Source organism: Dipodomys ordii, unplaced genomic scaffold (genome assembly GCF_000151885.1).
Source record: "Dipodomys ordii isolate 6190 unplaced genomic scaffold, Dord_2.0 Scaffold57, whole genome shotgun sequence".
Taxonomy (NCBI): Eukaryota; Metazoa; Chordata; class Mammalia; order Rodentia; family Heteromyidae; genus Dipodomys; species Dipodomys ordii.
In genome coordinates, this window is record NW_012267273.1 from 81142 (window position 1) to 93975 (window position 12834).

Genomic DNA, 12834 nt, shown 5'->3' on the forward strand with positions numbered 1-12834 from the left:
AGACAAATAAAAGTATCTAGATGTAAATGATTCTATATTTTTCACAGCTTTCATTAAAAATGTGGGTCTCTTTTTAGTTATGAACATATATTATTACAGCTTTGTAAATAAGACTTCTCAAGTGTTTGACAGTGTTTGTATTGTAATTTTTTATTGCCTTAAGCTTTCCTTAAATGGAAGGTTCACGTGAAACATGAAAACAGTTTCTAGCAAGCTTTGTAAAGCATGAACATCTGCAGAAACAAACAAATAATAATACATAAGCAATCAAAAAGCAAAAAGCAAAAAAAAAACAAAAACAAATGTCCCTTACAAAACGGAAGATTTGGGAAAGGGTCTTGAAATATGTCCACTTACCATTTGTTCAATACCCTGAACCAAGAAGAGGTAATTTTATTCCAAGTGAGTCTAACTAAGAACCAAGTCAAAGAAGGTCACAAAGAACCAATACCTTTTTCTTTGCCTGTAGGAGCTCCTGATAGGCACTGGATCTTATAAAACGTGGATAGGAGTCACTTTTCATCAGTTTGTAAATGTGCTCCTAGAAAGAAATAAGGTTTGAAGGGTACCTTTATTATTTCTCAGAAAAAAATATGTTAGAGAACATATCTAGTAGCAATGAAAATAGGATGATAATACTAATGAGACTATTTTATGTTTACAGGCTATTTACTTCTTCCAGTGCATTATTTCACTGATGGATCAATGTTTAAATTGGCTTGAGAGCTACCGAGGAGGAAAACCTCATCCAGTCATATTTTTTAAATGAAATTTGATTAATGGGCTGGTATAAAATAATTTCAAATCAATTTCAAACTGATTTATATAGAACACTTGAGAGTAGGAATAAATCTTCTAGCTTTAATGTTATTCTAAAAGTGGGTGACATGGCGTCCAGACAGAACACCACCCATCCTGGACACTCTTGGACTCCATATTGGCCTAGAGACTGCAGACAACTCAGGTGACTCATCTCCTCAGGATAAATGATGACATGGAATTTACCATCCACACAATACTTTGGGTCAGAGAGCAAGTCTGAAAATAAATTTTGTGATACTTAAGTGCTAAATCTCCAAATGGAGAGACTTTTTTTCCCTTATAAGGTGACAGTTGGTAGATATTTAAATACTCAGCCTTTACGTGTCTGCCATGTTTTATCCTCCAACTCTGATGATGCGCTCTCTCTCTCTCTCTCTCCATATATATCTCTCTCCATCTCTCTGTCTGTCTGTCTGTCTCTCTGTCTACCTATCTATGTATTTCAGTCCTAGGGCTGGAACTCAGGGTCTGGGAATTGTTCAAGGCTTGTGTTCTACCATTTGCCACAGCTCTACTTCTGGCTTTTTGGAGTTAATTGGAGTTGAGTCCCACAAACTTTCCTAGCCAGGCTGGCTTCCAACCACAATCTTCAGATCTCAGTCTCCTAAGTAGCTAGGATTATTCACATGAGCCCACTGGGGCCAGCTGGCTATTTCATTTTTTTCTTTTTTTCTCCAATTGTACTTTTTAAAATTGGCATTAAATAGTTGTAAAAAGGAGTCCCAATTAACAAAGCAGTTCATGAATGCAATGCATCTTGATCAGTATCACCCCTTTTGACATTGTCACCATATTCTGAAGCACATCTTTTCTTAATTTTGTTGTATATAAGATGAATTGTTGACTTTTTATTTTTTGATCAAACCCAGTGAATAGGTAAGTGCTCTATCATGAAGTTACAGCTTAGTCAGTATTCAGTTTTAATGATGAATGTTGCTAGACAAAGAATTCAAACAAGTAAACAATGTGTTATCAAGACAGTCTTGATTCAGTCCTAGTGATTCCCTTGGTTGTCCTGGTCTAGTGACATACCAGTTGAATTTAGAGATTTGAACTATTTTACAGTAGATTGAGGGCCCCAGTCTCTTCTTGTTTGAAGAAAATACATAGTTTAAGAAATGATTCTGTTCATCCTAAATGCTCCTGTTGTGATCAAAAGTTAATTGAATCTACTTAATAATATTGAAAATTAAGTCCCAAGATCTAGGATTGAGCTGTAAAAATAGGATAAATTGTAAAAATAGGATGAATGTTGAATGATAAAAATAGGATGAATGTAGATTTATAGACATCTAGTTGTTACAAATGAGGAAAACATGCAGCCTCTGTTTCTTTGGGCCTGGTTTACTTTGCTTAACATAATTTTTTCTAAGTCTTTCCATTTCCTTATGAATGGGGCAATGCCATTCTTTCTGATGGAAGCATAGAATTCTATGTGTGTAAATAAAGCTTTAATGAGCATGGTTGTGCTGGTGGTTGTGGTCATTTGGGTAAATGCCCAGGAGTGAGATTGCTGGACCATAAGGGAGCTCTATGTTTAGTTTTTTGAGGAACCTCCATACTACTGTCCAGAGTGGTTGAACAAATTTACACTCCCACCAACAGTGTAGAAGTGTTCCCTTTGGTCATATCCCCACCAGCATCTATTGTTATTAATCTTCTTTATAATGGCCATTCCAACTGGGGTGAGGTGGAATCTCAATGTGGTTTTGATTTGCCTTTCTTTTATAGCTAGAGATGTTGAACATGTCTTCATGTGTCTATTGGCCATTCCTATTTCTTCTTCATAGAAGTCTCTCTTTATGTCTTTAACCCATATATTAATTGGGTTGTTGTTTCTTTGAGGATTTGTTTTTGGGAGTTTAGTATTCCAATGGATAGGAAAACACAAATAATTACACTTGGACATGATTAAACAGCACTCTAAATTTTCTTACACTGACAACAAAGGATGATATTCTTAGTAGAGGATCACAATTACTCTATAGCTCTATGCCTATGACCATATGAAATGATGTTTATCAAAATGAATTCCAAGAAATAAAAACAAGAGGTAATTTTATTGTACTGTTCACAGTTCTTTCTCTTTTCTTTCTTTTTGATCCTTTGGTTTATTCCTAGCTGTCCATGTGGTTTTTTTTATTTCTGTTGTCCCTGTTTGTTTGTTTTTAATTTCTGTATCCTTTATCTTGTGTATAAGTTTATCTGACTTGGAGAGGGGAAGGGGAATCACAACAATGGAACAAAGGGTGACCCAGTTCAACAGTGATACTCATTAGATGCTATGTTGGAAACGAACCTTACACTTTGGAGGGAGAGGTTCAGGAGTGGGGGAAAAATTGGAAAAATTGAGGGAGGGGCAACACCATTCAAAAAGAAATGCACTCATTGCTGTACTATGTAACTGTAAACCCTCTATACATCACACTTACAACAAAATTTAAATAATAAAAAATAGAGATAAGAGAATAGGATAAATGTGAGAATACACTGGAATGTACCTTAAAAGTGGAAAAATATTTGGTGTTGGAGTTGAGCATGTCAGGAATTGTATCTTATCTTTCTCAAGATCTACCAACACAAAAAATATAGATTAAGATCTATCCATTCATTTCTCTGATTTATTAAATGACATGTTTTTGTGTGCCAGTACTGGATTAGGGCCAGCATACCATCCCTTAGCATTTTTGCTCAAGGCTGGTGCTCTACCACCATGCCACACCTCCAGCTTGAGTTTTTTGCTGGTTTACTGGAGATAAAAGGCTCATGGAATTTCCTCTTAAGACTTTCTTCAAAGCAGGATCCTCAGTTCTGAAGGTTACAGGTGTGAGTCACCGGCACCCAGGAAAATAGTATTTTTATGAAGATTAAAAAGAAAGAATAATAAATGTGAAGCAGTGTACAGTGATTAAATAGACTTATGTACATGACAGAGATTCTTCCAAGGGTTGGCTTATATTAGCTTGTTTAATTTTCACAACACAAAATGGCTGGTTACCATTGCTATCCCTGTTTTAGATGGATAACAATCTGATGTGCAGAAAAGTGTAAGATTAGTACTCAACTACAGATCCTCTTCTTTTTCTTTTTTTTTTTTTTGTCATTGTGGGGCTTGAACTTTGGGCCAGGGAGCTGTCCTTCAGCTCTTCAGCTCAAGGCCAGCACTCTGCCACTTGAGCCACAGCACCACTTCCAGTTTTCTGGTGGTTTATTGGAACCATGGATCCACTTTGGAACCACTTTGAACCACAGATGCTCAGATCTCAGCTTCCTTAATAACTAGGATTACAGGTGTGAGCCGCCTATGCCTGGCTCAGATCCTTCATTCTTAATCATTTCATTGCACTTGGCTCAAAGACAGAATGACAATGATTTCTACTAGTGTATTTTTGAAGATAGAGTAAATATTTATATATGTATGTATATATATATGAAGTTGAATTAAATATTTGAGTTTAATTGGAAAACAAAACCAAAACAACTCTAAATTTCAGTGATAGTATTTTCTATAAAAAATATGCATTCTCATTTCATTGGAGATATTATTAAACCAGAATATTTTTTCAATGACACAAATAACAAGAAAATGTTCAGTTTAAGAATTCAAGAAGGATATTCTAAATGTTTTCTGAATTGCAGACCCCAAGACTGTGTTAAAATTTGATCTGTAATTCAAAGAAAGGTACTGCAGTGGAGACTTGAGCAACATGCCCAAGTTTTCATTGAGCACTGCTATGTATCTCTGTAAAATGTAATTGCTTCTACATAGGAGACCATGGCTGAGCCATAGGAAGTGAATGTCTGCTTAGTTGGTAAAGTCTTTGTTAACTTTTCAACACAGTGGTCCATTTGTTTAAACAAAGCCAAAGAAGAAATGTATTTTCTACCAAGAGTAGAAGTAAGGAAGGACATTTGTGTACCTTATTCTTGGCAATGAGTTTTGTATTTTAGTCCTGCTGTTATTTAAAGCAAAGTACTTTTTCAGGTTAATCCTCTAAAAGAAGTTCAACAAACCATGAAGTACGCATATTCTGATTTAAAAGTTAGTCTCAGCTGGATGTTGGTAGTTTATGCCTGTAATCCTAGATACTCAGGAAACTGAGATCTGAGGATTCTTGTTTTGAAACTCCTTGGGCAAGAAAGTTCACAGGACTGTTATCTCAATTAATTATCAAAAAGCCAGAAGTGGAGCTGTGGATCAAATGATAGAGTGCTAGCCTTGAGCATAAAAGCTAAGGGACAGTACTCAGGCCCTGAGTACAAACCCTAAGACAGTCACAAAATAAAATAAAAAAATCAATCTAACCATATCATTAGGAAATAATATTTCCTCATTGAAAGTTTATTTTTCATCTTGAGTGACAATATTTTTCTAATGATGCAGAAATTCTAATTGTTGTTAAGAGGATAATTAAGGTTTAGTTTGAGAAAAGAACATTGAAAATCCATTTCTACTTTTGTTTTTTTTTCTGAAAAAAAGAAATTGACTTGAAATACTATGCTTGAAGCCATTTATTTCATTTATTCAGTAGAGACAAAGCTTATTTGAGTCAGACAGAACTTAAAGCTGATTTAATCCTGATAATTTCATACCAATGAATGCTAGAATGGTAGAATCTCCAAGACTGAAGATACACATTGGTGTATATTGGAGGTGAGGATTTCAATAGTGTGTGTTCATGTAATTGCATGCCAAGAAGAGACAGAAATAAAGCATAACGATTTACATGTTTCCAATAGGCATTTTCCTGAAATTCATATGCAAAGAATTTCAATTTATAAAAGATTCCCAGTGACTGCAAGGGATAAACTATAGGGGAAGAACACACAAAAGAAACAAAATAACATAGTATATTTAAAACAACAACAACAACAAAGAAAACCTCTTGTGTCCATGTTTTGGAGTTCATTTCAGTTAGCATCATCTTATATGGTCATATGTACATAGCTATTGAGCTATTCTGCTCATCTGCTAAGATTATTCTAGACATATACTAATTGTTGCAAATAATGGAACCCATGGGATCTATGTTTCTTTGGGTTTAGCTAACATCACTTAATATGACTTTTTCTATATTGGATTTTGATATTCTGGTATTGTGTTTAGATTTATCTGAACTAGGGAAGGAAACAACAAAATGGTGAGACAAAAGAAAAAGGGAGGAACCAATGTGACAGCGATACTCACAAGAAAATATGTTGGAAATTATTTGCACAATTTGTGGGGGGGATTAGGAAAGAGGGAAAGTAGGAGAAAAATGAGAGAGGAGATAACAAGTTTGACAAAAATATACTTATTACCTAACTTATGTAACTGTAACCCTCTGTATAGCACCTTGACAATAAAAAAAAAAAAAGAAAATGAAAAGAAAAAATAGATTCCCAGGCTTTATGAGGTTGTTACCTCTACAGGGTATTTTCTCTTTTTTTCATATTTTTGGTACTTTTTTATTGTAAAAATGCTGTACAGAGGGGTTACAATTACATGAGCAAGGTAATGAGTACATTTCCTTTCTTATTTTCTAGTTTAATGGAAGTTATTTTGCACAGTTCCCCAAACTAGTTGTAAATAGCTGCCAGTGATAATGAAACTAAAGGTCAAAGGTCACAGGGGTCCACAGCTCAGAAGCACAAGTTGAGGTAAGGCCCATCCATGCACTTACCTGAGCATCTTCAAATGTGTACCGTCCAGGTTCCTTCACATTCTGTGTTGTCTTGTCATAACTCTTAGAATCCAAGTTAATGGCACTGGGGGCTCCAGGAGCCAGAAATTCCTGCCATATTTCCTGAACTCGAGAGGGCACTTCTCGAATGGGCCTTTTCTTGAGATCCTCCACCGCTAGCCAGAATCTACATACAATCCACAGGTTTATAATGTGAAAATTTCTGTAATGCATTCCAATATACAACAGCTTACTCAGCTTCCCTGAAAGCTATATTAGCTTCTTTTTCCCATTAGTTGTATTCAAAAGAAAAGAAAAATCTTTCAAAATATTGTAAAACACCTATTTTGAAAGCAGAGCCCTGAACCTAGAGAATCATAATTTTAACTGAAACACAAGAACACTGCTAGAAAGGAAGAGGAGCTCTGGGCATGTGAGCACTTGCCTGTGATCTCATCCCTTTTAAGGCTGATACAGCAGCATTTTGAATTCAAGGCCAGTCCAGGCTACCTAGTGAGACTTTGTTGTCGTTGGTGGTGGTTTTGAAGCTTGAACTCTGGGCTTGGGCACTGTCCCTGCACTCTTCAGCTCAAGGTGAGCTCTCTACTGCTTTAGCCACAGTGCCACTTCTGGTTTTCTAATAGTTCATTGGAGATAAGCGTCTCATGGACTTTCCTGCCCGGGCTGGCTTTGAACTATGATCCTCAGATCTCAGCCTCCTGAGTAGCTATGATTACAGGCTTGAGCCACCAAAGCCCAGCCCTAGTGAGAATCTTATCTCAAAAAACACAACTAGTCACTACAACACAACCAAGCAACAGGAAAAGATGATAGGTTGGTATAGAACTAGTGGCATGGACATAGAGATTCTAATGGAAAAGATAAAGTACTGCCTTCTTTGTTATTCTTTGATTCAATCATTCAGTGGGTTATAAAGAAAGAAGTGGTGTGTTAAAGTCCCTGACAATTAATGTCTTTGGATCTGTGTGAGATTTGAGGGAAAGCAGTGTTTCTTGGATAAATTTGGGTGCTCTGTTGATTGGTGAATAGATATTTAGAATTGTAATATCCCCCTGAAGGAGGATATGTATGTAGTGACCTTCTTTATCTCTTCTCACTAATTTTAATTTGAAGTCTATTTTATCTAGTATTAGGATTGCAACTTCCACCTGTTTATGGGGGCCATTTGCTTGGTAGATTGTATTCCAGCCTTTCACTTTCAAAACATGTATGTTTTTATGGGCAAGGTGTCATTCTTGAAGGCAGCAGATAGAAGGATCTTGCTTTTTAATCCAACTCTACAGTCTATGTCGCATAATTGGAGAGTTAAGTCCATTAGGTTCCTCAAAAGACTCTACATAGATATCCTCTATGACCCATCAATCCCATTTTTTACCCAAATGATCACAAACAAGACCACACTAAAGCTACCAGCACAACTATGTTTATTGCAGCATTATTTACCATAGCTAAGATATGGAACCAACCCAGATGCCCCTCAGTAGATGAATGGATCAAGAAAATGTGGTATATATTCACAATGGAATTCTATGATTCCATCAGAAAAAATGACATCGCCACATTTGTTAGGAAATGGAAAGACTTGGAAAAATTATATTAAGTGAAGTAAGCCAGGCCCAAAGAGACATAGGTCCCATGGTTTCCCTTATTTACAGTAACATATGTCTGGGACAAGCAGAAATGGTCAAAAGCTATGTACATATGACCAGATAAGATGATGATAAGTGAAATGAACCCCAAGATAGGGACATAAGTGTTTTTTTCTTTATTGCTATTGTTTCTAAAGTATTTATAATGTACCATGTGGTTTTTTTTGTTTGTTTCTTTGTATGTCCCTCCCCCCACAGTATAACCCCTCTTTTCATTGTATTTGATGTCAGTGCCCTGCATCTTGAATATAAACTTCTCTGATTTGGGGCGGGGAAGGGAAAAATCAAACTGCTTAAATAGGGATACAGGTTGACCCATTGTAACAATGAGATGTGCAAGACACTATGTTGAAAAATGAACTTTACAACTTAGGGGGTGGGAGTATAGTTGTGGAGGTGGGTGGGAAAGGATGGTAGGGGAAAAACAAAGGAGAAGGCAACAATGCTTGATAGGAAATATACTCATTACCCTACTCATGTAACTGTAACCCCTCTGTACAATATTTTTATAATAAAAACATATTAAAAAAGAAAGTACCACATTATTTTATGGATTTTTTTTCAATTTAGCTCTAGGCTCTTTGTTTTTTGTTAGATCTCTAGAAATAATACTGTGAAGATAAATATTTCAAATATGATTCTTCATGATATTGCCATTCAAAAATTTAAACTTATAAAATATTGCCAGGCTTTATAAGATTATTTACTTTGGAGAGTCTTTTGCTCTTTTCTAGATTAATGGAAGTTACCTTAACTAAATTCAGTTACCTGAGCCCAAAATGTATAAATAGAAAAGGAAACCATCCATGGAGAAGGAACTGCCAGGTCTATTTATCCTCAGCAGGTGGCAATAATGACTTCTGTACTAGCAGATGTGTGAGGATGGAGAGGATGACAGAGAGGCTAAAGAATGGAGGCCTTAGAAGTGACCAGTAATGCCTTCATATATGGAATTTTATCCTAGGATTGTATGGAAGGTAAGAAAGCACTTGAGACAGAGCCAGAATATCAAATCCTACTCCATCTAGTGATTTTCCAGATTCCATTGCAGGTTGTATTTTTCTATAGCTATTTGTGATAATACACAATCCACTTTGGACAAAACCTTCAACAGAAAACTACCTCTATTACTTTGAGAAAAGAAAAAAAAAATACTCAAGACCACACCTTCTAAAGCATAGACTCAAATTCTGTGGAGTCTAACTGGAACATTAGGTGCAATCTAAGGCTACAAATCATTCCAGCATGCTCTCAACATATTGATCACAAGAGGGTCTCAGTCCTCAAAGAACTAGCTCAGAAAACAGTCCATCATTCAAATGACTCCAAATGCCAAGAAGCTCAGGGGAGTTCTTTGGAAAGCCTATATCACACAGTCTTGGAATTAGAGCAAGAAAGCACCCCAAATGTGTTACCCCAAATGTGTTACTAGAAAAATGACTATGCAATAATATCTGAACTGAAATGAGCTTGAAAGTAAGGAAAAACTATCAAAGGGTTAAGATGTTCACAGGAACACTTGCACCATGAGGGTGTGAATGTAGGCAACATCCACATGAACTCAAACAGTTTACAAAAGGAGACACCGCAAGCATAAAGATAAAGCCGTTTATTCAAAGTTGCCCATTGTTAGGGCTATGGAAACCAACGGGAGATAACATGCTGTTCACCCCACTGTATCTATAACAACAAAGTTACCTTCCTCATCTTCACCTTCACTGCCACAGCTGGAATCTCTTAACAGAATGGAAAGGGTTCTGGTTAAAACTCCATTGTCTTCACTTAATAATAAGGAATATATGGAAACTTCTCAATGACATGGAGTCCCAATTTCCTCCTAAGTAAAATCTGCTGACAATCCTGGCTCACTGGAGTTCCGCTGGGTTAAAGATATGTAAAGGAAGCCAGGCGCTGGTGGCTCACGCCTGTAATCCTAGCTACTCAGGAGGCTGAGATCTGAGGATCGCGGTTCAAAGCCAGCCCGGGCAAGAGAGACCGTGAGACTCCTATCTCCAATAAACCACCAGAAAACCGGAAGTGGCGCTGTAGCTCAAGTGGTAGAGTGCTTGCTTTGAGCTGAAGAGCTGAGGGACAGCGCCCAGGCCCAGAGGCAAGCCCCACGACCGACAAAAAAAAAAAAAAAAAAAGATATGTAAAGGATGCTACAAGGTGCCCAGCTTACCTTAGGCACTCAAGGATAAAATGCATGCTATTACTACATTTACTTCGTACTAGAAGTATGCAAAGTGCTTTGTCAAAAAAACAATGAGCAAAACCACGTTACGTGCAAAGCCAAGAGACATTGAAGGAATAGGTGTACTTTGAGATAAACATTGTCTCCTGTTTCTTTTTCTGTCCTAATGCTTGAAGAAATGCTCACATGATTACCCCATTCCCAGCAATAGTAGGTCCTTGCAAGGCTGCTACTTCTTAGACACAATGCACGGAGAGTTATTTAAGTGGAATTCACAGCCCTGCTGAATAACCAGACCATTTTGTCTTCCTAGAGTAAACTATAGATACGCAGCTGAAAGCAGGTGGGATCAGATGTGAGGAGCAGTGGACGGGGCCCGAGTGGTGGTTTATAGAAAGACACTTTAAGAAAGACGCTTGCAAGTGATCTGACACCTTAGACAGGGTGCAGACCTGCCTCAGAGTTACTTTGCATTAAAATTTACAGTGTATATTTGTTGTGCTCCATACATTTGTGATGGTCAGAAACAACACAGACAATACTGCTAAAGAAAAAGTCCACAGAATGATAGAAGTAGTGAGTATAAAGCATATTCTACTGTGTATTTGCTATGAAAATTCTCTCTATAGTTATATTTTTCTATGACTTACCTATCTACATTTAATGAGGAAATGTGATAAGCACCAAGCAGGAAATAAATATGTGTGTTTGTATCCATATGTAAAAATATCTAATTTTTTGTGACTACTTGGATACGGCCGTGGGGCCTGAACTCTGGGCCTGGGTGCTGTCCCTCAGCTCTTCAGCTCAAGGCTAGCATCCTACCACTTGAGCCACAGCGCCACTTCTGACTTTTTTTTTTCCTGCTTATGTGGTGCTGAGGAATAGAACCCAGGGCCTCATGCATGCAAGGCAAGCGCTCTACCACTGAGCTACCTTCCCAGCCCTTTGTGACTGCTTGAATTCAGGGCCTTATACTTGGTAGGTGTGTGCTCTTCCATTTGAGTCACACCTATCCCTTTTTAAGCTATTTTTAGACAGAATCTTATGTTTTTGTTCAGGCCAGCTTTGGACCATAATCCTACTACCTTTATGTCCCATATAGTGGATATTATAGGCATAAGCTTCCATGCCTGGCCCTCTAATATTTTTATATGTAATTACTCAGCAGGGAGTACAGCATGGAATTAACATAACAACTAGTTCATCTGAACTAAGAATTGCTGGTGATTCAACTCACAAAGGAAGGAGAACATGCATTTCTCTAAAATTCCTTGCTGTTTGTACCCCTCCGCCCTTGTTATTGTCTTCTGATCACCAATTCTGGCAAGTTATTTCTCCTATGATGCCTTTGTTAATCTCTGTCTCTAAATAAGTGTTTATGTACATTTATCTAAATACCCATGATTGTGTTGTGACTTGTTTGCTTGTCTATATGTACCACTAGAGAGAAAGAATATTTTTAGTTAGTTAAGTGGGGTTCATTCCTCATTTATTTTATTTTATGATACACAAATTATAAATATCTTTTCAAAATTTTAGACAATGAGAGGAAAAATCCAGTCTCATTTCACTAACATGCCAAAAATACATCTTTCATCTTTGTTTTATTTTTAATGTATATTGCACTCAATCATTGGTGGTATTACTTCAATATAAAATTCAAATTAGCTGAATCAAAATCCTCAGCAATTTTAGGTCCATTAAAAGCCTCACCAGGAAGGGATCCCATAAATCTGAAAGAGAACAGGAAGCTGCATTTCCTAAGTCCATGACAAGTATAGTAAAGCTAAAGTCTGGGTAAAAGCTCAAAAGTGGGATTGCTGGGTCATAGGGGAGCTCTATGTGGAGTCTTCTAAGGAACCTCCATACTGCTTTCCAAAGTGGTTGAATAAGTTTACACTCCCACCAACAATGCAGTAGGGTTCCCTTCTGCCCACATCCCCTCCAGCATCTGTTGTTATTAGAGTTCTTGATTATAGTCATTCTAACTGGGGTGAGGTGGTATTTCAATGTTGTTTTGATTTGCATTTCTTTTATGGCTAGGGAGGTTGAGCATGTGTCTATTGGCCATCCTTCTTTCCTCTTCAGAGAAGTTTCTCTGTAAGTCTTTAGCCCACTTATTTATTGGGCACTTGTTTCTTTGAGAATTTATTGTGGGGGATTTAATTTTTTTGAGTTCCAGGTATATTTTAGATATGAAACCCTTGTCCATTGTATGGCCAGTGAATATATTCTCCCAATCCATGGGCTTTCTATTGATCTTGCTAGCTATGTTCTTTGCCATGCAGAAGCTCTGCAATTTCATGCAATCTCATTTGTCCAACCTTTAATTTGTTGTGTTTCTGGGTCTCTATTAAGAAAATTTTGGCCTACCCAGATGCCCCAGATGGATCAAGAAAATGTGGTATATATACACAATGGAATTCTATGCCTCCATCAGACAGAATGACATTGCCCCATTTGTTAGGAAATGGAAAGACTT

General features: G+C 37.1%; 1 protein-coding gene across 5 annotated transcripts in view; it reads right to left on the reverse strand.

Annotated features, from left to right (window-relative positions):
- The window catches only part of Rgs7 (regulator of G-protein signaling 7), a 445190-nt gene that overhangs the window by 18862 nt on the left and 413494 nt on the right, over positions 1–12834 (reverse strand). For all 5 annotated transcript variants that reach the window (XM_013021755.1, XM_013021753.1, XM_013021752.1 and 2 more), the window contains 2 exons: positions 6486–6672; positions 452–541 (listed from right to left, as the gene is read on the reverse strand). In XM_013021755.1, coding sequence (XP_012877209.1) covers positions 452–541; positions 6486–6672 — 277 coding nt within the window. The remainder of the gene's footprint in view (positions 1–451; positions 542–6485; positions 6673–12834) is intronic.